At 33.8% G+C, this 26,609-nt stretch overlaps 3 protein-coding genes across 15 annotated transcripts in view; 2 read left to right on the plus strand and 1 right to left on the minus strand.

The window, feature by feature from the left end:
- LOC126878216 (omega-amidase NIT2-A-like) overlaps positions 1-11,787 on the plus strand; it is an 82,725-nt gene extending 70,938 nt beyond the window's left edge. For 2 of the 5 annotated variants that reach the window (XR_007695595.1, XR_007695594.1), the window contains exon 2: positions 11,292-11,787. Coding sequence is in view for 3 of the 5 variants with exons in the window: in XM_050640786.1 (XP_050496743.1) it covers positions 10,041-10,209; positions 10,485-10,618 (303 nt within the window). In the remaining 2 variants the exon portion in view is untranslated. The other 3 variants (XM_050640789.1, XM_050640786.1, XM_050640787.1) reach the window with 3 other exon arrangements.
- Positions 4,763-8,300, minus strand: LOC126878214 (venom serine protease Bi-VSP-like). The gene is made up of 6 exons (XM_050640784.1): positions 7,988-8,300; positions 6,397-6,594; positions 6,125-6,220; positions 5,899-6,053; positions 5,229-5,570; positions 4,763-4,844 (listed from the first exon to the last, which is right to left on the minus strand). Exons 1-5 carry the CDS (start codon positions 8,088-8,090, stop codon positions 5,415-5,417), a joined length of 708 nt encoding a protein of 235 aa, XP_050496741.1. The 5' UTR covers positions 8,091-8,300; the 3' UTR covers positions 4,763-4,844; positions 5,229-5,414.
- Positions 11,788-21,529: 9,742 nt separating the features above from the next.
- Positions 21,530-23,993, plus strand: LOC126878210 (katanin p60 ATPase-containing subunit A-like 2). 9 transcript variants are annotated; one of them, XM_050640768.1, is made up of 7 exons: positions 21,530-21,560; positions 21,634-22,174; positions 22,264-22,552; positions 22,696-22,897; positions 22,956-23,086; positions 23,282-23,481; positions 23,632-23,993. In XM_050640768.1, the coding sequence occupies exons 2-7, from the start codon at positions 21,975-21,977 to the stop codon at positions 23,990-23,992; spliced, it is 1,383 nt and encodes a 460-aa protein (XP_050496725.1). In that variant the 5' UTR covers positions 21,530-21,560; positions 21,634-21,974; the 3' UTR covers position 23,993. The 9 variants fall into 9 exon arrangements, with proteins under 9 accessions (XP_050496725.1, XP_050496726.1, XP_050496727.1 ...); XM_050640769.1 differs by having other exon boundaries at positions 21,536-21,560; positions 21,985-22,174; XM_050640776.1 differs by having other exon boundaries at positions 21,560-21,841; positions 21,985-22,174.
- The last annotated feature ends 2,616 nt before the right edge of the window (positions 23,994-26,609 follow it).

Genomic DNA, 26,609 nt, shown 5'->3' on the forward strand with positions numbered 1-26,609 from the left:
TCATCGCTCCGAAACTTTCATTGTGCTGCAATTTGTGCTGCGTCTTTTTAATTTCTCTATCTTTCTGTGTTTTCGGAAAAATTACTTGAAAGATTAAGAATTGCTTGCCTTATTTTATTTTCGATTAGTTAGGATTTGATTATTCCAGGTAAGGTTTATTATTTATAACAGGTTTTATCACTTGTTTATTATTTAGGAGTTTGTTATTTTAGGATTAGTACCTTTTAGGATTTCTTATCCTTCGAGTTTCTGTTTCAGATATCTAGGTCTATTTCAAGATGTTTTATTACATTAGGATTATTTATTCGATTAAGATAATTTAAGAGTTTCACAATGTACAAAGAAATAATCGCGTGAAATTTAGATTTATGCTTTAAACGTATTAAACACGCGGTAATTTCAATGTCTATAGCCTCGAACGTGTTCTGATTAGTTGTGTCATTGTCTGTGACATTGAAATCACAAAAATCCATTGCAAGTGTGCAGTCATGCAATGTGGATGTAATTGGGTTTTTTGGGGTTAGGTTGGGGTTAGATTGTATCATCTGATTTGTACAGTACTATTTTAACGCAAGGACAGGAAAGTTATTATATATTTCCCGTCCATTATTTGAATCGTTGTGAAGTGTAACGAATTATATTCGATTCGAGGAGATGTTAATGAATTACCCATTTCATATGTAATTACATGGAAATAAAAATCATTGCAAAAGTAATTGATCTAATGACAACGGAATTTCCAATATTTTTTTGTTTCGTCACGTCTTTTTCGTAATATATCTTTTATAGGTACGTGATTTATTAATCGTTCGAATGGAAATAATTATTCGTATAATATTCAAACGATTCTAGCCATAAAATAAATTAAAACGATACCTGTCAATGATATGCAATCTGCGTATGACGTCAACCTCGATCTATGCTTATACAAGAAATTTTATCAATCAATGACTAGATATACAATAATCAAATATTATAAAATTTCCTGAAAACCTTTAGGTGTTAATATCTTTAATATTTGCAAGTTATTGTTTAGCGCTAATTAGTTAGAATGTAACAAGTGGTGTACCAGAATTGAGATAATTAAGCCACACGAACAATCTTATTTAGATCTTTTTAATTTTTTAATTCTCTTTTACTCTAACACTTCGTAAAATTAATCTTCATTAGCTACTACACTTCATAGAATAACAAGAGATAATTTTTCTTATATAACGTTTCATTCATAAAATCTATCATTAAAGTATATCTTCATAAAAATATCATTCCATACTAACGGTATATTTGGCGTCATACGAGATAACAGTTACCAGTGATGACATATGTAACTTTATAAAGATATCTCGTTTTATTATATATTAAAAGAATGTACTCATTGCTGCTATATTTCAGATGAAAAAAAGGCGGCAACGATTTTACAGTAAAATCGTTCGTTTACAACTGATTCATTTACATTTCATGATAATACTGTGCATTCTGAATATGCTATGATTTGGTTTAAAATAATAAATAGTCCATTCTTGCATACTATTGCTTCAGCTTTACTTGTATTTTCGATATTGGTATAAATAGAAAGACAATTAATGTCGTTCGAGTCTATTTTCGGATCATTTATATTACGTTTAATCCATATAGTTATCATATGAGACATAGTATCGTAAAATTTGGAAGAATAAAACGTTCGTACAGGAAGTACATTTTATAAGAACTCCAACAAATCTGCGTGTGCACCTAAAATACAAACTGATAGTGATAGTGATTGTTCATAAGTTTATATACATTATCTAATGTCAATCGAAGGTATCAATTCTTTTTCTCCATAAGAGTACTTTTTCATTTATATGTGTTCAAAAATACATGTGTTCAACCGTGAAGCATATGTCACCTACAACGAAAAAGAGTTTTCCTATACTTAATATTTCCTTTATATACCTATGAAAGTCTATTCTTCGCGTAGTATGAAATTATGAATAAATCTGGAATATTGTTCAATCTGAAAAGAAAAATAACTTATTGACATCATTCATTGATACGAGATTCAGAATGTTTGTTTTGTCTTGCAGAAAAAGAAGGCAGCCCTCCCTTTCTTTTAATGTGAAATAGAAAGCGAAAATTTGAAAACAGATTTTTTGGAAATTTACTTGCAAATATCGTTTTCAATATCGTGATTTTCTTCCCAATGGTACTGTACTTTCAAATTTTCCAGTATCCCTCTAAAAACAAAAAGTCGAACCTCGTTATTGTTAACGTAGGCATTACAAGGAAGCGAAGTATTAGAAAGCAGCTCCTTTTTATTATGGATTTCTCTATAATCATGTAAATAAGAAATTCCGGAAATTTTTTCCTCAAGAATTTAATTCTTGTGTTTTGATTGATAATTATTACACTGCATACTAACTTTTCGCATACTGTTCGCGTCTAACAGTTTCCTAATAATAACTACTTCAAAATTACATATGTTCTTGCACGAATTCAAAAGTACGTATGATACAATTACAATTGATTCTAAAATAATAATTATTTAAAGATATTAAGATACTAATTAAACGTTTCACTGTATTTCAAAATCTGGAACAACAAATTTTTATTTATAAAAAATGAAACTGTCTTTATATATTCTTTGTCACGATGCTATTTCTTATTACCGTGTCGACATTTTTTAAAATTCATTTTGTTATCTCTACGCAATATGAAAATTCATATACTGCTTAATATTTTTTACATATTATCCATCCACCGCATGATATCTCCTGAAAAATCAAAATATTAATGTTATATTATTACAATGCTTCTTAAATTTCAATTTTTGACAAATTTGAAATCCAATATATTTTGCACAATTATTATTTATCAAAAAATTCCAAGTTAGTAACTTTCTTTTCAAATGGCAAATAACATATACTTTGACTTACCTGTAAGTTTTTGTTCCTAATCATCATTTCCTCTTATAGAACATCATTATTGTTCTTATAATTACTACCAGTGTCATAGATATTGTAGTGGCTACAACTGAATTAATAGAAAATGATAAATAACTGTGTATAACACTAACACATAATTGTGTATAACAATGACAGATAACTTTTACTTACATATCAGTCGATAAGGGATTACTGTGATATCCTGTTGATGTTTCTTAAGGCACTTGATTAGGTGCGATACGGTATCATTCCTTATGGTATACTGTAGATAAGTATTTTAGAAAATAACAAGAATAAATCTAAATTATTCAGAGGTTCCAGTTTCGGCTTAGACATAAATACAGGACCATTTGCAAAGAAGAAAGGGTGCGTTTCTACAGCCTCGTTATAGTAACCATGAATACCAATCTCTGAATTACTGGTTACTAAACATAAATATCCTATAAAATTTAATATATTTCTTTAATTTTTAATACATACATGAGTTAGTAGTTCTAAATTATGAATCATCCTACCTGTGATATTACGCTTTTCCTTATAATATCATCACTCGAGTGAACAACATTAAGATCATGTAAACCATGTCATCCTATCTTACTGTGAAGATACTTAGTTATGTTATCTAACATTATAAAAATATCATCAAATTCAAGTCCTTTTATTCACATCACATGGCCACGACGATCTGGTTCTTCGTTATATAATGTTCTAAAATTTGTCGTATATATAGGATGTACAAACCGTGATATCAAGGTATCAGTTCTTCCTTCCCAAGGGACAGTTTCATTAAAATTCTGATAGAATTAAAAATTAATTATTAATATTCTAACAATCATATATGTTAAATACGTTATAGTCAACGATATATACCTGAGCGAATGTAGGGGTGATTCCTTGATAATTATAAATGTCATCAGCCCACATCATTGTGCCACTTCTTTGTACTCCAGCCTCTAGATTAACAGCCTAAACAAACATACGAAATTTTATAGAAGCTGTACAAAATATAGTATATATGCGCAATATTGAAGCGTTCAAGGGGATATAAAGGTAATGTACATCACATACACGTGTACTCTCATGCAACAAAATACAATTAGATTTAATAGTATAAGCTCTTTTATTCATCATAATAGATTGGAAATTTAAGTGTCTTACGAGGGTGAGTAAAAAGTTACCCGCTCTGTCGGTGTAGAATTTATTTTAAGCAATTGTCAAAAAAGACATACATCATTTTTTGACATAATCACTCGATTTCTGTATACACTTTGTCCATTTGCCGAAGGACCTTTGTATTTTCTCATTAAAAAATGTTTTGGGCTGAGCTGCGAACCACGAATGCATCGTCGTCTTCACCTTTTCATCAGCTTTTTCGGCATCCATCTCGCACAAACTTTTTAAAATCCAAATCTGTCGTGCACTATTGCATAAGCAGAGCCGTGGCTGATTTGCAAATGATTTGCCACATTATCCAGTGTCACTCGTCTATTCCATAGAGCATAAGTTCATGAGCACGTTCAATGTTGTCATCGTGGATGTGGACGGGCGTCCAGCTGTTTTTTCATAACACTTGTGCGATCTTCTTTGAACTTTTGTGCCCATTCAAACACACTTCGTGACAAAACACTTTCTCCATAATGTGCATTAAATCTTTGATAAATATAGGCATCAAACATAACCTCCGACCACAAGAAACGAATCACAGCATCCTGCACTGTTTTCCTGCAAATCACCATTGCAAAGCGCCATTACTCGCGCAACGGTCACAAACGAATTGACGTAACACAAAGAAACCTGCGCAGCAGCACTGAACAGATATTGACGTCATACGAAGAGTGCAGATGGATCAATACGGTCGACAGAAGTTTTAACTATCTGGAGTGCGGATAAATTTTTACTGAGAGTCGTATAGGAATCTATAATCTGTAAGTACACCTTTGGCTGAATGGAAATTTCTCTTACATATAGTCAAAAATGCTGAAACTGTGTATTGAATTGGAAAGTGATAAAAAATAAGTGAAGTTTCACAGGACGTTTTTAGCGAATAAAAAATAATTTTGAAAGACACGAGACTTATCTTGTATTTTATGCACTCTCTGTGTCCGAATTTCCAGAAGCTCTCTATCTTATGAAGTGTTTTAGATTAGCCGGAAAATTTTGTACGTACGTACAAGAAGTATACGATCTAAGTGGAATATTCCATTATTCTCTTGATACAACAGAAACGAAATTTACAGAACTTCTCAGAAAGTTGGTTTATTATTACCAAATTAATAGAATTAATACACGTTTATCATCTTTACATACCTAAGTCGTGGAGGTTTATCGTGCGTAAAAAATTAGTGTCGTTTCAAAGTTACATTTCGTACATTTTAAGCCTATAATTTGTAACGTACAAAACAATGTAAATTTGAGCTGTTTCTTATCTCCACAATAAGAAAATCCAACTTTACGTTTTTTACACAATGATATTTATGGAACAGTAATATCATATTATTGCATCGCTTGGAGAATGAAGTCAAGGTACGATGTGACCCTAGTGTAAACGCTGGGATACCCAGCTGTGCCGCACTTATAAGCATAAGACACAATACCTATTAAATACGAGGTTAATTCATGTTGTATCAGCAGTGGTCCGCCGCGGTCAGCCTGAAAGGATCGTTAAATTTTTAATCAAAGATACTGAAATATATCGATCGAATTGTATTGAAATTATACTTATATACAGTAATAATCTTCTATTGATTTGTGTATTGAAATACTCCAATTTATAACGTACATGTTATATGTATTTTGAGCAAAACTAAGATTAGAAGGAAATTAGATTAAATACCATAACGAGGTGTGAGAAGTGGGCAAAACTATTAAATTGTGTTTATCTATTATTTTTAATGTTTAAGACGTCGATTTGATGTTAATTCGAATCGACGTGTCTTCAGATACCGTATAGTTTGTAGTAACTCTGTAACTTAATTACCGTACAAGAATCCTCTCCACCCTGAGCATGTTCGGCGCATATTATACCATCAGTGATATCAGGTGCATTAGGAAATTTGGAATAAGCTATTTTGCATTCGGCGTTCTTAATCACTGGCATTTGTACTTCCATTAATGCATTAGGTCGTGGTCGTCCTACGAAGAAAATAAGAAAGATATTTAAGACTGGAACTATTTAATTTTATTATAAAATTGATATCACTTACTATATCTTAATGCTCCCCATCCAGCAACAAGGGGGTTATAGCCGACGAAGTTGCTCTTTCGTAGGGGCTCTTTCGTACAAATGGGATATACGTACCCTGAAAAATAAAAAAATAAATGAAAATGCAGGAAACGAATGACCAAAAGTATGAGAAAGAATTATACACGCTTTATGACACAATATATGTGTACAGTAAGAAATTTCAGGATATGATACTTCAGTAATACTCAATAGCATATATATATATATATATATATATATTTGAGGACTTACTCGAAAATGGCACCTCCTCCACCAATCTAAGAATGGCAATATTATGATTGTGTATGTTTTCTATTCCATCCATATGTGCACAATGTGCTGCGGTCAAAACATGCCTAGCCGATATCAGGGAACCTCCGCACTTCCATAGTGGTTTGTCTGGGTTTCGGGGATTACGAAAACCTAATGCAGCGATCCATGGCCAATCGCCTAAAATGCAATAGCCATAGTTGTGAATGTACATAATTTTTTCTCACATAACGAGTAACAACGATTATTACCTATTCGATATTCGATCATACAGCAGACGATAAGTACATACGTACAAATACTCTGAAATAGAGATTTGATAAAGACAGAAATTAAATTTTTATTCCAGTGGAATACAAATTATTAAATAATTCTATATAATTTCTATTTGAACTATACTGAACTATAAAGTTCAAACGTGTAATTTCTGCCCTAACAGTTTTTGATCTCTATCCATATTATTACTCCTATATCAATTTTTTATTTCAAGCAAAAAGATACTCTTCCTAACATGAAGTAAAAGAAAGAAATAATTCAAGTTAATAAGTAAAGTTACTACCGATAAAATCATAGCATTATTATTTAGTCTAATTGAAATGTACATTGATGTGCTGTTTAATGCCTTTAAAGTTCATTCTTTGCAGTAAATGGCTTATTATTAATCGGAAAGAAAGACATAAAACGTACCAAGTTCAGCTGGTTTACCATCGACCACCCTGGTATGAGAGACGTTGCTAAAACCACAGTATGGTGGTCGCAAAGCCTTATACTTATACACAGTTTTTATTAAAATTTCTCTCTTCTCTTTGTTTGGATCGTTCGGACAGCAAACGATCGTAACATTGCCCTGGTATCTGCACACTGATCGTCTATAAAAATCGGTGGCTGTACGGTACTGTATCTGCCATATTTCTTGCAGAGGTTTACATTTTCTGTAGTCAAGGCACCTGCCTTCTTGATTGTCCGGTGTGGTACATTCTGGATCAAACAATTTTAAAACATTTATACAGTTCAAAGATGCGTAAGAGAGCGACACCGATTACTCAACTTTCGAAGTAAAAGGCCGATCAAGTCCACCGGATTGCCCTACAGACACGTATTAATCCGTAAGAGTTAGTCATCATGTTGATAATAATTATCTAAAGAAACTTTTCACGTGAAAATATAAAATTTTAATTGATTAGATATTGTGTTAGCCATACTTAAGAAAGAAAATGAAAATGAATGAAATGAAAGAAAAGGACTACCTTCAACCTCATGTTTTAAATAAACACTTTGTCAGTTTTGCGGTAAATAAATTCTTAGGAATTCAGGACAGTTTTTAGTGAATCATTTTGTTTCGACCGTTCGCGGAGAGACGCGATCGCGAGATAGCACGTCAACGAGAGTTGTAATTTCCCGTTACGATTAAATAATCGACGCCACGAACTGATCAGTTCAGTAGTTCAATGAAATTCCACAGAATTAACACAAATAAATTAATGTTTATTTCAACAACTTATTAACTAGAAAGACATAAATGGAACAAAAAAAATGTAACTGCGTTTTGGTTGATAAGTAATGCGCGACATACCACATGTGTTGACGGTTCGACTTCTCGAAAAGTTCTGAACGCCTTTCGATTTTTTTCGTTTTTTCTGGAAGGCGACCCCCACTACGTTCGGATCACGCCACATTCTTTTACGCGAGGTAAAATAACGACCACGAGTCGACGTTTCTGGAAGTCGCCCTGCTTAATGAACCATGCGCTTGCCACTACAATGTTTGTTTGCCGGGCAGACACGACGATCCGTCTGCGACATTATAGTGCCGCGATCGATAGTTAAGAATATGACCTATGGTAAGCCGCATGGCGTAACATTCTCCCCCCGTTGAGAGGGTACCGATCAAACTAGGGAGGTGTGGTTGAAGTTCCCATCTTATTTCGTCTCGGTGGCTAGTTGTTCGGGTTTCTCGAGATCGGGTTGAATTGGCAGTGGGACAAGCCTTTTGACGCCCCGATCCAAAATGCTCTTTGCCGTCTGAACTGTAGCTGTCCGGATGACACCATCGGCGCCTGGATGAATCTTGATAACTCGGCCCAGAGGCCAATGCATGGAGGGAACGTTGTCCTCTCTGAGGATGACGATTGTGCCCTTTTGGATGCTGTGTCCACCCTTGCTCCATTTATTGCGGTTGGTTAGCTCGTTCAAATACTCCTTATGCCAGCGGTTCCAAAAATGTTGTTTAAGCTGTTGGATATGCTGCCATTTGGAGAGTCGGTTCGATGGAATGTCCCTGAAATCTCGATCACGTAAGCACATTAATGAATCGCCAATGAGGAAATGTCCGGGAGTGAGGGCTAGGAGATCATTTGGATCGGTGGAGATAGAAGTTAGAGGGCGGGAATTGAGGACTGCTTCTATTTCTATGATAAGAGTATTACGGTGTTAAGCTCATATGTTTCTGTTTCTCCACTCGCGCTGCGCCATAATATCCTTTGATATTTCCGATCCTCTGGTCGTACGAGGAATTGCCGATACATTTTCTCGATGTCGCCAGTGAGTACGTACTGATGAGCGCGGAATCTAATTAATATGCAAAATAAATTGTGAATTGATTCGAGAATATAGGATTTCCCCATTTTCATGATTATCGTGATTTTTGTATAAATATATTTTTTAAGATACTAATAATTAGGTACTTATAAATTAGTATTATCAATTATTTTGCATTTATAATTCCGCCTCTAGTATAAGTGTTAATTGAAAACTAACTTTATGTTTCAAAAAGTACTAGCAAAGTCGTTGAGTAACAAGCCACTGATGCTAACACAAATAGCATTGTCGTAATTAAATATTTCTAAATATTCATTTTTCATTTTGAACCTGTAGAAACAATTTATTATATATACTATTAGCTAAGTAATTGCATATTTAATTAAGTCGAAATATAAAACTTAGTTATTTTAATAATTTAAAAAATAAAAAACTGACAAACATTTCAATTTAATTTATGGTTGGAACAAAAGACATTTCATTAATTGAAATATTGCAATGCAGAGTACTTTCCAAAATACGCCGAGAGTATTCCTGATGGTGAAACGAGCGTTGCTTCATCGAACGCAGCTAAAGAAAACAACATCTATGTAGTTGGTGGTACGATGCCTGAAATAGAGGGCGATAAATTGTACAATACCTGTACTATTTGGGGTCCCGATGGAACTTTGATAGCAAAACACCGAAAGGTAAGTAATATATTCCTTTATGGCTTTGAATTTGAAAATATTGGGGCGAAGAAAGTGACTCTATCTAGGAATAATTTAGGAATATACATATGTACATACGTATACTATAACCAATTCTATAATTTACGGTTTATAAAATACGTTATGATACGGGAAACGCCCATTTTTGTTGTAATGTGTTTGTGTTGTATAAATTTTTCAAATACTTAAAATATTATTATGCTTATTTTTTCTCCTTTTTAAACATTATTAAATGATAGGATTTTTTAATAAAAGAAAGTGATAAAAACGCTGTCAGTTATTAAATAAAAAATAATTAAAGTTTAGGAGTTGGTAACTTTGATATTAAATTACAAAAGTTGCAGCAATAGAATTAGCGACTACATTTTTATGTTATTAGGTACATCTATTCGACATCGACATTCCTAATAAGATTACTTTTCGAGAGAGTGATTCACTCAGTCCTGGTAACTCCCTAACGACGTTCGATGTGAAGGGCTGCAAAATAGGTATTGGCATTTGCTATGATATTAGATTCGAGGAAATGGCACGCATTTATCGGAACAAAGGTACAGTAACTTAATCGATCAATACTTAACTAGCAAAAAATTAAATATCTTTCTTAAATATATTCTATATAAAATTAATATAATCTGTAACTCTGTATAAACAGAAGCTTAATTTAAAAAAACCAGTATATTTGCTGAAAATGAAACAAATAAAAGAATTAAAAGCACAATAAGAGGACTGTCCTCGCATATTCAGAAATGATGGAATGTGAACCGTGCAACTACGAAGTTAATTGGTATTCGGTGGCTTCATATTTCCTGCTTCTCTGGGTTAGGTTGCCAAATGCTGATATATCCAGCGGCATTCAATATGACCACTGGACCACTGCACTGGTCATTACTTCAGCGTTTCAGAGCGAATGATAATCAATTATACGTTGCCTGCATATCACCGGCTCGTGTTCCTTAAGCAAGTTACGTCGCATGGGGACATACACAGTTGACCAATCCCTGGGGAAAGATTCTTTACGATTTGGAAACTCAAGAGAATATGGCAGTCACCGATATCAAAAAAAAAAAAAAAAAAAAAAAAAAAAAAAAAAAAAAAAAAAAAAAAAAAAAATTGGCGAACCGTGTGTTACCACAACGAGACACGCGATGCTATTTGTCGCTTTAAATTGTGCCGCAACTCGTTTTTGAGATCTTTGCCAGGGGCGCGTTAAAACATGCTGAAAATATATTTCTGGCTTTTCTGGGGTTTAACTGAAATATGACAAATAACGTTGTAAAACATATGTACTTATGACTTACAGAGTAATTGAGTGTACAAAATATATAGTATACAAAATAGCCAGCGATTTAGGGCTTTAAAAGATCAAAAGGAAAGAAAAGAAAAGAAAAGAAGAAAGATAATATTTTGTGGCAGTCTAAGTCGATCTAAGAAAATAGATAAAGGGAGGGAGGGGCAAAGCTAGTTAATCTGGAAAGAATCCAAGCGTCAATTTCAAGCATTTACAGAGAATCAAGCGGGCCGGTTAAAGTCGTGAGTTGAGCAATTATCCCGCGTTAGGTTCAATCAGGTTAGTCCCACGCGAAATTGATCCAACCATGCGAAAACGAGTGTATTCTGATTTCTGTCGCAGATACTTCTGGCTAGTGCAGTACCTACACGGTGGTTGTTGAAATAGCCGCTTCTCATCTATTTTCCCTAGCGCGGACATCATCCTTTGATCCCTTACGACTAACGAAGTTTTCGAAGATCTACGGCAGTTTGAGATTCTACTTGAAAATGATCATGATTGCGGTCTGTGTGCCGTCTGCTCTTCTTTTTGTCCTCCGTTAAAGACTGGTAAGTTGATACTGATTAATTATGCGATCGAAACCCTATATAATGGCTACAAAAATGCCGCTAATATAATATTCCTTCTTTCTTGTATCTGTCTGCCTCTCAGGTCGTTTTACTAATTACAATAAGTAATTTCGACTTCTTTGCGCTCTCTTTTAACGCATTCGGGACCGAAAGAAATTAATATCAGTCAGTAGGCAAGGGTATAATATACATATTTTATATATAACTTATGTAGTAATGTATATATCATGATAATTTCATATTTTTTTCAATATAGAATTATTATATATATATAATATGTATATATATATATATATAATAATATTAATATATAATATTATATATATATATATATTAATAATATATATATATAATAATATTAGTAATACATATTAGCTTATAATAATTAGTAAAACGACCTGAGAGGCAGACAGATACAAGAAAGAAGGAATATTATATTAGCGGCATTTTTGTAGCCATTATATAGGGTTTCGATCGCATAATTAATCAGTATCAACTTACCAGTCTTTAACGGAAGGACAAAAAGAAGAGCAGACGGCACACAGACCGCAATCATGATCATTTTCAAGTAGAATCTCAAACTGCCGTACATCTTCGAAAACTTCGTTAGTCGTAAGGCATCAAAGGATGATGTCCGTGCTGCGGAAAATAGATGAGAAGCGGCTATTTCAACAACCACCGTGTAGGTACTGCACTAGCCAGAAGTATCTGCGACAGAAATCAGAATACACTCGTTTTCGCATGGTTGGATCAATTTCGCGTGGGACTAACCTGATTGAACCTAACGCGGGATAATTGCTCAACTCACGACTTTAACCAGCCCGCTTGATTCTCTGTAAATGCTTGAAATTGACGCTTGGATTCTTTCCAGATTAACTAGCTTTGCCCCTCCCTCCCTTTATCTATTTTCTTAGATCGACTTAGACTGCCACAACATATTATCTTTCTTCTTTTCTTTTCTTTTCTTTCCTTTTGATCTTTTAAAGCCCTAAATCGCTGGCTATTTTGTATACTATATATTTTGTACACTCAATTACTCTGTAAGTCATAAGTACATATGTTTTACAACGTTATTTGTCATATTTCAGTTAAACCCCAGAAAAGCCAGAAATATATTTTCAGCATGTTTTAACGCGCCCCTGGCAAAGATCTCAAAAACGAGTTGCGGCACAATTTAAAGCGACAAATAGCATCGCGTGTCTCGTTGTGGTAACACACGGTTCGCCAGCTTTTTAAAAGCGCTCTCCGTCTGCTTTTTCCTCTCTTCCCTGTCTCTTCGTTTTTCCTTAACAAGCGAAACCATTTTCGCGAGGACGAGAGTACGGAAATGACGTACTGGCAATTTTGTTTTGTGATAATACAAGCAGCTCGGTTTCAGTGAATTAAACTTGACCCCAAGCTTCTACTTATCTATCTTCCTTTCCTTTATTTTCTCTTCTATATCGGTTTTGCGGTTTTCCACATTTCCATCACAATAAACCATGTTTTTTCTCGATTTTACTTGTTAGCCAATGATTCACGGCAAAAGCGTCGACTGTAAAAATATTTGTAGTTGCAATAGCAACAAGTATGTTTTCTCAAATAGAAAATATTGGAAGCGTACACGCTGGCAAAACAATTCATGAATAGCTCGTCCTCTGCTTGTTATTTGTTTCGATACTGTTAGCAAACAAATTCATGAAACATACTGGTATAGCGTAAAATGAACATAAAAGTTTTGCGTACACTTGAGAGCTGAACTTTGGTTGTTATACGTATATTATACATATACGCATACAGTTATGTATATGTATATATATATATATAGAAAATTCCTTAGAACTTTGAGCTTAATAACATATTAAAATCATTAATATTAAGGAGGTGAACTTTACTTACCAATTACCAAAGTTTCTTCCGCCAAATAATACATAAAAATTGAATAAGATAATGTAACTAGTTTTAACTTTTTTTTGTGTTATAATTTGAATCACTCGATTTATCCGACTGAGGATGGTCGATCGCAATCTCAATTTATACGTATTCTCATCGCATGAAATAGATCACATGAGGGATTTTCAAAAGTCGATGGAATATTAATCGCGATTAATTATTTGTAGGTGTATTCTGTGCGGCTAAAGCAATCACCTAATGAATTATTGAGTACCAGGAATGTTAGCGGTAAACAGGATTGCGGCTATGAATGATTCTCTAATGTCTATATTAGAGATGAATTTGATAATTTATCCTCATAATATGCAATCCGCTTTTAAGTGGAAATCATAATTAACAATTTCTGTTTGATTAAATATGAAGAGCAGATAAATCGATACGCTTAAATCAATATTAGAATTTCTTAACATTTTTATCAAATATTTTAGCACTGTAAAAGCGTCGTAGTAGAGAAATATTAGGTTGTTTTAAAAGTTTCTTTCGTTTTATAAGATAGTAATAGATGTACAACATTTTTCGTTTTATATTATTTTATTGAATTACGTGTGATCCACCTTTTTCCAATTTAATGTAAAATAATATAGAATAACATAAAACAAAATATGTTGTGCATCTGTCATTTCTTTATAAAACGAAAGAAACTTGGGACAACCTAATAGGAATTTACTTTTATTATCCATTATAAAAATGGATTGTTAATCCTCTAGGAGATACGAACAATATAATTGCAATTAATAAGGAATAAGCTAGCATAACTTAAACCAGCTTTTGCAGAAAGCTATTAGCTGAAGATGTTTATTAAACAATGACAACATGAATTTTCTTAAGTACCCCATTTGGTACTTAATCTACTTCGTAAGTACTGTGTGTCCTAGCCTTCAAAGGATGCAATTTTAACCAGAATGTTTCACATTACTTACCCGTATTATTTCCTTGTAATATAATTTATATTTACATTATCTACGTTACGTTACATTCTACGCGTTAATGTAATGTGATTTTTATTTCTAATCGAAGTTATTCAAAATTTGTACTATCTCAATAAAAAATTAACAGCCTGCAAAAACTTCACAGAAGCATTAGTATCTTCGAAACTATTTAATTCAAATGGCTAATATTCTTTAACAATATGCACTCGACGACGTTTATCGAGAGAAGTATGTGGCGTAATAGTTAAACTTTCAATTCATATACATATATCGTTTATGAAAAAGTAGTCATTCTGCTTTTGTGATCTGTGACACACTATAAATTCTCATAAGCTAACTAACGCGTAATCTTCTGTAACGTATTAATGTAATATAGGTATGTATATCTCGATTTTGAGCAACCAATTGGTGATAAATAAGCTTTAGTACATACTTCTTACACGTAACAAAAGACCAGTTAACATCTCTGCTCTTAAAAGAAAAACGAAAGAAGCTCTGAAAAGCTGCAGAGTTCAGGTCGAATAACACCAGCTCAGATAAATGACCCTCTAACTTACCTTTGTCCTCATCGACGTCAGTGATTTTAAAGCTAGTTATAAAGTGCACTTCTCAGCCAGCGTCCACGGCAGTCAATATTATTTAACGGGTCTTAACGCGATGTAAAAAGGGAAAAAGGAGGAAAGAGGGAACAGGGAAGCAAAGAGAAGAAACGAATTTTTCATTTTCTCGAAACTGGATCAAGTTTCAGGCTGCTCGCCAAAGAGTCTGTAGCTAACGAGACAAGATTAGACAAACCACGCTTTAAAATTGCCACAGAACTATAATAATCCTCGAAATCAATACGATTCGTCGATCCATCGCCTGATTAAAAAATGAGATAGGATGAAGCTCACTAGTCGGCCTTTGAACTTTCAATAGCGCTTACGGCTCGTATACTCTAGTTTGAATGCTACAATGTAAGCCAAGTCAGCTGTAACTAGCGTTCGCGTGATTGTCGCTATCTATTATTCACGCGTTACACGTTCACCAGACAAACGCGTCTACCGGTTGACATTGTTTTCTGTCCTGAGTTTCAAAGCAATTATGTTGCTTCGTGTAATCAAATCTCGCCAAACTAACGATAAGTTCTTGTTTGATCTTACACAGTTATTAAAACTATACAAGTTAAACCAATCTAGCCTAAACAAGTAATGTCGTTATATATTCTTTTTTAAATCTATATATTGTTTAATAAATCCTGGTTAGGATATAGTAGCTGACAAAAATATTCGGACAAATATATTTGTAGAAACATTTTAGGAGTGTATTATGCATAGTGGCACTATTTAATACTGTACTGTGACTATCATGGTCGTGTTGGTATTATTCGAAACTAATCTGAAAATCTGTATGGAATTTGTAAGATATTTAGTACGAGTACTGTGCATTACTGATATGTACACAACCGAGACGAGATAACGAAGGTACTGCTCTCCATCGTTCATCGCTACGCGTTGCTAATAGCAACGTATAATGCATATATATCTCGCAAAGACCATAAAAGTACCCAATGGAACCACGTTTAATATTTGATAATAATGTCCCATTACAGTTTCGTCATTTTCAATTAATTAAACACGACCCTCTCTTTAAAAATTAGAAGATAAAATACGTAATACAAATCTACTCGAAATCTTTTAAACCTTACGGACGACCTTACGGACCTTACTTATGGTCTTTAAAAGCACCAGGGATTAGCAGAATATTAACTGCGGATTTTTCTTGGACCGCAGCATGCAATATGAAATATGGTTATTAAAATGTACACTGAAAATTTCATATCCATAAGATACTCGTGCTTGTAGAACCTTGAAAATGAATTCTTAACCCAAATAGTCGACCGCGATACTCGAGAAATTTTGTGAAGCTGACGTCAATACCAATATGTACCGTCGTTGTGCTATTATTTCGTGATAAACCGTATTGATTGCACTTCCATTTCACGGAATTAATTTTTCCACACAAAAAGTGATAACGATAATCGAAAAAAGAAAAATATACTACCACATTTCGTATCAGCATACACAAGCGCACTCGATTTTACACGAGTATACAATTTGCAAATTCGACGGAACGATCGGATTTAATTATTTTTTCGATATTTCAGGCATCAAGTTCTATTTACACAGCGAACGTTGAAATACGGCGAAATACAAAATGTACAAACCACTCTGGACATTAATTAACTTTAAACGTTATTGATTAATTAAAGAAACCAACCATTGTGTTGATTTTTACATTTTGAAAAATTGTTATCCACTTTTGCTTTGTTTAAAAATTGAAAAAAAATACTTTTATTGTAAGTCACGAGTATCTCTTTTATTTATTTAAACTTTAGATCAAATATTACAATTTATAAATATATCATTTATTTAGATATACTTGTAATATCTGTTTTATAAGTTTGTACAACCATTTATCTATTTATCTATTTTATTTGCACATAATCTTTATAGACTGATTTTGTAAAGAATAAAAAATTGTGATTCTATTTAAAAACGATCGTGTCAGACTCAAGTGATAAGCGATATATATTTCAGCGATATATATATATTCAGATTTCACTATCACATAAACGGTGCTATTGGAAACGTTTCACAATAGACGTCTTATAAGCGCCTGCGATGTCCGTCATATGTAAAGCTATACCACTGAATCACGGCCGCCATTTAGTGATTAAGGTCGATCACTTAGAGTTGTTAATCCGACATAATGGCGAGCAATACATCGAAGACATTATTGGAAACACAGTTACAGTTTAATTTCATTGAGCTTATTTGCAAATAAATGTGTACAATATATTTTAGAGGTTTTAAATATTATTGCTGACTAAACTTCGCATCTACGCATCATCTTTCTTTAACTTTTTTTGCATTTTCTTATCGACGCATGAAGACGAAATGCGTAAATTTTATTATTTATTTAAACATTACTATATTGTGCTCAAAGTAGCGGAATATCGTTCTATTATCAATATATGAAGAACTAAAAGAATTAAAAAAGAATTAAAAAAATATGTAGTTCAATCAATACTTCGTGTATTTTTCTATCTCCACAAGACAATATCCGGACCAGTTACGCTTACAGTATCAACAAAGATTTGTCCAGCCATACGGAATAAGTCGTACTCAGTAGTTTAAAAGTATTAACCGCACAAACTCCAGAAACACTTTTGAAGTAACTTTCGAACCAATAAATCCCCGAACTAAGAACTGTCATATTTCGTCTCTATTTATCGAATATTGTGAGAAAATGCAAAAAAAAGAAGTTAAATAGAAAAAGTACTTGGAAACTTAAAAGAAAAAATCTCGAAAAATCTCTTAATACTTTTTACTGTCGTCTTGAGACGCACCATATGTTAAGCTTCTTCGTAGTTACAACTTTTACCGCAGATGTAACGAACTGACAAATGCTTCGAATGGCGCGCGCGCGTCAACGCCTACACTTAAATTTTAAATAAATGTTTTTAAATAAATGTTTAAAATAATACATTAAATGTATTAACTTTCTTGCGCAATTTCATTTAATTTCTTACGATATGGAGGGTTTAATTACGTTTAAGATATCTATTTGAATCTTTTAAATTCGAAGTTTTTTAAAAAATTACCTTAAACTTTATAAAATTAAATCGTTTTTCCACTTTGTTGTATCATAAAATAGTTACTTAAATTCAAACCTTACCGTCGTCTTGAAATATTCTATATTTTCCTCGTCTTAAAAAATCTCCCTACAGAAAGAATAAAGAAGAATAAAATCCCATACGTTAAATTTCGCGTGATTGATGGAATACATAACGATAACGAGAACTAACTAGCGACAACAAGCAACCATTAGCAAGGACAACTGGCGACTATAACCGTCGTCTCTACGATGTATGGCGACTAAGGAGAACAGCCAGCAACTACGGATGACATGTAACAACCAACTGCCCCACTTCTAAAAGGCAACTAACTTGCAAACCCTTTGATGGTTTCTGTAGCGTGATATACCCCTTGAACGTGGTTAAAGAATGTGGTCGCCGCTGGACGGCGGTTTGACAGCAAAGCGATCTCGCCAATTCAAAGCTTGACATTACAAACTACCGAGAATCATTAGGCTCGTTATCGAGCATCTAGCTTTCAGAAGGTGCTTTATCATATGATATGACTTCACGATATTTTTATAGCAAGAAGAATGGCCAACCTCTAACAAAACAAATTTTTACTAAGTGCTGCATGTGAGCTGCAGGCCGGCCTACTAGGGAAATTTGACGAATGAATAAACTAAAATATATACGAATATATTCGTTATATCATAAAATGCTCGCGTTATGTTCTCTAACACCATAGAGGAAACTAAATTTATATATTAAAAAATTGGAATACCCTCGTACTTCGCAGTCCATGTGTCCGAGCGATGAATTCCCTCCAAACAAGGAAAAACCAAAGGGAGGTCTTCTTCGAAGGACGTGAGAGGGTAAGGGGAGCAACGGGAACGATGATCACGCGATATACTGGCGGCGTACGTATAGAACGGCTGTTGCGAGAGAGTTCGCAAGAAACAAGAAGAAAAAAGGAATCGTAGGCCGACGCGACTATACGCTGTCGACGGACAAACAGCGACTGAGCCTAACTGAAACGAACTCTGTCGCAGTATGAGCACAGGCTACGTTCGCGGGTCGATCGAACACGTTCTGCGCCTTTCCTCGGCACCAGCGTCAAAACCACCCTCGACGAGCGCAACGCACTGGTGCACCTGCAATATTAACCACTGGTCTTTCCTTTTTCGCGCGATATTATATCAGCACCTATGATACCATTTCAAAGACCGCAATCAAAACATTAAATACCGCATTAAAGCCATACAATAATTCGCAATATTCATTCGTAAACGTTATTGTATATGTGCTTAATTAATCGTTATTATGTTTCGAATGATTTACTACCTCATATTCCATAAGCAGATATATGGTTCATTTTCATCTCAAGTACGATATAATTTGTAACAAATATTTATAATTCACAATGTAAAATATTTATAATTCATTGGAAATATTATTCTATCACGGTATAGTGGTCAAATTTCACATAAATCACAAACATATGGTAGTCAGAAGCTATACTCACGACATGACAAATCATGATGATGTCATGAAAAATGGCGTCCGTCCATATATATTCAAACGCAACGAACAAGTTCGAACTTTTCGAGAATAAACGATTTGTTTGATAACATCTGTCGCGAGCTTCTCTTCCTTTAACGATAACAATTGACAACTAAAGCTCGAGAGGCTCGTAAGGATGAACAGCGACGAGTATCTAGAAGCTATGTACTCACCTGGGCAAGGAGACTCCAACACCAAGGACGTTGGAAGTTTCAAGAAGCGAAGATGGAAACTGAAGTAGCACGTCAGGTCAACTCTGGCAAAAACTGCTAAAGAAAGAAAAATCCAACTAATTTGTTTCCAACAATAAAATGAAATTAATTTGTTTCACAAATTATTAACTGGATATTATTCAAAAATTATTCAAAATTCGCTTGATTGATTCACGGCCCGGGACACTTGGGTCATGCCATTTTGGTAATGGACGAAAATGGCAGAAGGAAGAACGACCGTTTTTTTTCATATTTCTCTTTCCCCGGGAAACGAAAGAATGCCCGAGCACCTTGTTTCATTTCTTCTCGACATCAATTTCAATCTTTTTAAACGAAATATAATCTGAACGATGAAAAGTTCATTCAAATAATGCTCCGCGCCAGACACTCACGAAAATTAAGAAGAAACACGGAAAATTCGCGAATAAAACGGATTTCTTTGTCCCAGTGAGATAATAAATCTCGTACACGTATTGGTTTTTAAAATCAATATATCCACCAATGTGCACTCGTTTAACAAGGGTGATGGAACGTGCCAAAAATCTCTCAAGAGAGTCTTGGCAACGGAAGAGTCGAAAATGTCACAATTATGAATGAAAAATTCGAATAGTTGCTGATTTTACAGTCGAAACCGATAAAGAACTCCAGATATTCCCCCAATTATTTTACAATAAATTCGCGAAAATGATCGATTGCTGACGTCATTGTATTCTAGAAAGATTGTAAAACGATAAGAATTTATTGAAAAAACTTATATTCGATGATAACACTTCTAATAAGAGTACTAAGAGGAGCGATTCTGTACTCACCTTCCTGCCTCGAAGTACCGAACGCAATTAACCGTCCGCCCAGGATGGAACCGTTCGGAACTTTTGTAAGTCACTGCACGGCCGCTGCTTATGGTGGAAATGTAATAGATATAAGTACAGAGCTCGTGAGCGAACTAAAAACGCGATAGAGAAGTAGAGAGAGGATGTTCCGTCCTTGTCTAATGACGCGCACTTGTACAGGAAATATGTAACAGCGGTATACGAGCAGCGTCAGTGTCCACTAGTGTGCATGCCTGATTAAACAAGGACAGGAAGTATCTATACATGGTGTTCTCTTTCTATTTCCATGTTGCATCCATCTTACTATACAGTACACACACTCAGCTATTCTATCATTATATTTGTGCGTTGCTTATGTGTGAACCAAACATTTCCATGACAACAAATCGTTTGTCTCTTGTTTGATGCTCGGTTTTCAACAGAGTTGAAAGAATTTTTTAAGAGAAACGCAATGGACGGGTTGTTTTTAAAGCAATAAACGGAAATTCTCGTATGCATTGAGAAACGATAGGCGATTTGAAAGTGTCACTATGAACGGTGATTTATCGATGCAAGGTAGTATGAATAAGATATTTTATAATCTGCGAAAAAAGGTAAGGAATATTCTAGATTTTAGATTTTAGAATTTCCACGTCACAGACGAGTGTGTTTTGTTATTTGATTTGTAATATTGCTGCAGTTCTCTTAATAGCTGTTCGTTTCATGCGATACTCGCACATAGTATCTATGACTTTTGCTTCTAACAATTTTTATAATTAGGCTGTATCAAATATTTTTAACGTTCGTGTTTCATGAAAAATCATGTGTAACTCGTTGAATTCGCAAATGTAACAAAAAATTACATGAAAAACCTTATATTATTGTAATGAAAAAATAATTATATTAGGAGGAGAGTCGTATTTCGGAACGTCATCGGAACATATTACACCTTGTATGTGATTATTTGGAACACAATGGGTGAGTATATTATAATTAAAATATATTCCTAGTTCCAATTCTTTTGAATAGTGTCAGTGACCAATCGAAATAGAAATCAGTGGACATCATGGAGAGAGAAGGCGAAACCAAATTTGAAAATTCGACATCGGTAATTCAGTAGTTAAGAATAACTCAATCGATTATGTAGATTAACTAGTTATAAACAAATATATGAAGTATAAATTCAAATTATTCTTATCCATCTAAAAATTGGAAATTAAAAAGCAGAAGACAAGAAATTATCTTCGAGGATTTATATAGTAAATACATTCTTTTGCCTGTCTTACCTAGAGATAAAACAGTTGTTTGATGGTTATCTTATAGTGTTCAGTCATTGCGAAAAATATTTTTAATTAGTTAAAAACTATAATTAATTAAAAACTACATTTTTTTATGTATATAGACGTTAGCGATGTATTATTCCGGGAAGCTCGTCTATCTCCCGAACATCGGGTTTGCGACAACATCGATTTGGAAATTATCGTTGCAGAGTATGAAAATTATTACAAGATGAAATTTCAAAAATATCCCATATTGTGTAAGAAAATAACTGGAAGGGAAATGACGAGGGAAGTGACAAATGCAAGCAAAACGTAAGAATTTAAATTATTTAACGATATTAAACGGTATTCAACGTATTCAACGTATCGTATTCAACGTATCGTATTACAATATGATCCAGTGTTTGTAGAAGTATTGAGACAAAAGCCAAATCTGTTAGTAAACAAGCGAGAAGTGAGCCTGTGAAAGAGACGAATCTACAGCAGAAGATAACTGATGACAATACGAATCATATTAATCTCGCAATGACAGTGACGTCAATATTCCCCAATGAGAATGATGGACGTTCATCAGAAGAGCTATTTAACGTCCCAATGGAACAATCCATGCAATCGAAGATATTGAAATGCGTTGAAAAGCTTTATTCAGATAATCCGGAATTACGAAAGATTGCTGAGGACATCTCATGCGTAAGTTATTTTCGATTAATATACGTATCGTAAAGCTTTTAAACGATAAAATTCCCGTCGATAAACCGTCCAACGTATATCGACGATGACGTGATTTCAGTAACGCTTCAAATATCAAATTACGTAACACTTACTTAATATAGAGAAGACGCCATTTTATCTTTGTATCGTCACAGGAGATCATAGTAAACAAATTAAATGTACATTGGGATGACGTTATAGGCCTAGAGGAATGTAAAACCGCTGTTAAGGAGGCCGTTGTGTATCCCCTTAAGTATCCTATCTTTTTTGATGGCCCGTTTTCCCCCTGGAAAGGTATTTTGCTGTACGGCCCACCTGGTACAGGTAAGATACTCGTATTCTTTTCATTTCTGTACGTGTTTACAAGAAATATACAAAACAGGGAAAACGAAGTTAGCGAAGGCAGTCGCGACAGAATGCCATTGCACCTTTTTTAACATAACTGCCAGCTCATTGGTCAGCAAATGGAGAGGCGATTCCGAGAAGTATATACGTGTAAGTTGCTTTGTCTATGTAAGTTTCTTTGTTCCTTTGTCTATGAAGGAGAGATTCTAGGTATAAAAAGATTTGATTTTATTTTTCGTCATTTATATATAAATAGAATAGTTGTTTGGAAAACGAAATGATATCATATTCGTGATGAGGCAATGAATTTAAGGAATTTCGAATATAATATTTAATGAATAATACATTTGTTAAACTGAACAGGTTTTATTTGAACTTGCCTATAGTCATTCGCCTACAATTATTTTTATCGACGAGATTGACTGGATCGCCACAAATAAAGGAGACTGTATATTGTCTGAACCTGCAAAGAGATTCAGATCAGAACTTCTTTCTAGATTGGATGGATTAGTGTCTAATGAAAATTCTAATGTAGTTCTTCTGGCTACAACTAATTCCCCTTGGTACGTATATCACGTTATTTCAATGTTTTCTAAGTAGAAAATATCGTAATATTTCTCCAAATTCCAAATATGTTATTGTGTTGTTTGAAGTATTCCTTCATTATTATTAGTATAATAGAACGATAATATTTATTGTAAATATGTTATTAGGGGCATTGATGCAGCTTTACTCAGGCGTCTCGAAAAGCAAATATACGTATCATTACCCAATGAAGTTGCTCGACTTGGTATATTCAAATTATACCTTAGCAACCACTTATTAGAAAATACAGATATTGTAAACCACATAGTAAAATGTACTGAAAGATATTCTTGTGCAGATATAAAATTGCTTTGTAAGCAAGCGTGGCTACTAGAAATAAGCCCGATATGGAGGAGACTTGAAAAGAAAGAAACACCTGTTACCACTTTGAAATATGAATTAAAAAGTTATGAAATATTAGCAAAATTGTTAAAAAAAATGTCACCTACAGTTATGCAAATAGATAAATATGATACGTGGAACAAATAAATACGCAATCGTAAGGACAGATATTGAAAAATCGTTCGAGAAATCATTCGCATGTGTGTGCATGTGTGTGCGCGCACGCGCTATAGGCTAAGTTTAAAATGTTCGGTTGTATTATATCCTTGTATTATATATGTCGGAGATGAAAGGAAAACCGGAGCCTTCCCTTTGCAATTTTGAGGAAGCCTTCTAATGCTTTAGCCTAGATTTTATCATAACTGTAATTAAGCAATTGTCATTTGTAATTGTTTGATATTTGTGAAAGCGAAAGTGGGTTCGAGGTGACAACTGGTCGCCGAACGTAGCCACGGTCACGGGATAAACGTTTTGCCTGACGAAGGTGTGGATCGGTTGTATTGTTCTCCCTAGAAATCACATAGAATTGTACTTTAGAGATGTCGATATAATGGGACACACGTTGTATTAGGAATCAATCTCCAGACAGAAACTGCCTAGTAACGGCGTTTGAATCTTTCTCGATGTTTCCAAAGAGTATACAACAAACTTTTGACAGAAATTGCCTAGCAACAACGATTGGAACCTTCTCGATGTTTCCAGCGAGCATATAACAAACAAATGCAATCGTATAGCGAAAAAGATTTTCATCAGATATTCATTCGTGTGATCACCTTGGAAAGTGATACATCGAGCAATTTACCGAGTGTCTCAGCAATTGTAGTTTGTGTTTAAAATTATTCTACACATAGTAAAGAGTTATCCTGTTGACCGTGGATTCGTTTGAACCCCGGAACATTGTTAATAGCGTTAATTAAATTCATTATTCGTGAAACTTATCAATCGTTAATCTCATTATACGTTAAATTCATTATTCGTAAGACATATTATTCGTTCCTCTTATTGTTCGTTAAACTTATTAATCTTTAATCTAATTATTAGTTAAACTTATCGTTTGTTAATCTTATTATTTATTAAACTCATTATTCATAATATTTTGTAAAACCTTGTTTATTCGCGTAAATATATTCTCTGTTTCGTAAAACAATGGCTAATTCAAACGAAGGATCATTACGCGCCTTAAATCCTAATGATAACCCGACATATATATGTGAGTGTATTTTATCAAAAATATGTTTTTTATGTTTTCTTATCTTAGTAATTATTTTTAAAAAAGTCTTAAAGTCTTATATGAAAATAAAGCTGTTCTTTATTTCAAATAATTGAAGTAAATAAATACAATGAGTTTTATATTTTATTATATCTTATATTATTGTTATATTGTTATTGAAAAAATTGATATAATCAACAGTTCTTCCTGTTCTCTTGATTGTTTCTTGCTTGTTTCAAACCATGGTAATAACCTACAAAAGAAATAACATAGTCCATTGAAAATTTAATATACAATAAAATACTTATATGAAATAATTACCTGTGTAATATACCATGTAACCACTAATATACCATGACATCAACATACTTGAAAGTGCGTCTGTATCATTATCTGGTAATCTAGTACATTTTATTAAAATTTCGTATTTTTTTTCCAAATAAAATGTTAAACTTATTCCAAATTACTTATTAATATTAGAAGTATTCAGCATTCCATTAGAATTTTTAAATTGTACTTACTTGGCCATTAATTGTGGTGGTAAAGGAGGTGCAGGTGGCATTATATCAGTCATCGAATTGAAAGATGGTCCCGGTATGAAGTGATGTTTATACGCATTTGCTTCTTCAGAGTCACAATCCATTTTTTCTACATTATATTTTTTCGAATTTACATTTGTAGAAAAATTAGTCTCACAAGTCTCATCGTTCTCTTCATTGAATTTCTCTTCCAAAGCTTTCTTTTGTTGTGCTATTTGACTTTGCAAACCTTCTGATTCTAAAAGAGAACTCAATTCGACTTTCTGTGTATTACCATAGCCTAAACACAGAGTAAAAGAAATTTTTGTCATTTAATAGAATGACTGAGTGCCATTCGGTTACTGTCCTTACAGGCAATGTATTAGAATTTCCCGTGCATAAATGTATATGTATAAATGTTTGCCTTGATATATGTAGTAATAATCACTCGTCTAATGAGGAGAATTATATTCCAAGCAGCTAATAATGAACAATAAGTAACATGCATGTTTATGGTTCATGACCCTATATCCCACGGGTCTCCCCATAGACATTGACAGGTACTCCTGCCCAGTTAAGGACCTGCTGAATGACACTGTGATAGACTATGCGAAAGCCTTTACTTCATATATATATGTATTTTTAGTACATTTCTTAATTGACATAACCATCATGCTAAAGGTATTACCTACAAATTTTACAACACACGTGCTGTTGAGGTTATTCGGTGTGTAAACAGAGAAAACACGTGGATAAATTGTAAGGTAGAAAATATATTTAAATAGAAGTGTAATAAGTAAAAATATAATTTGAGCTGGTCCAGATCCGCACGCTAGCTGTGTTACCTAATAACTGAAAAACCCCGAAGCCAACGTCGCCTGTCTACTGTCTATGGCCTGACTTCGTCGCAGTCTTTTGTCTACACGCTGTCGATGGCTTCAGTGCTTGAGAAAACTAAAAAAGACCAGATGTAGAGTTTTCTTAGAAGTGAACTTCAACACCCTCCCTAAAACTCTACATCCCTACAAACAATTAT

This window comes from Bombus huntii, chromosome 2 (assembly GCF_024542735.1).
Source record: "Bombus huntii isolate Logan2020A chromosome 2, iyBomHunt1.1, whole genome shotgun sequence".
Lineage (NCBI taxonomy): Eukaryota > Metazoa > Arthropoda > Insecta > Hymenoptera > Apidae > Bombus > Bombus huntii.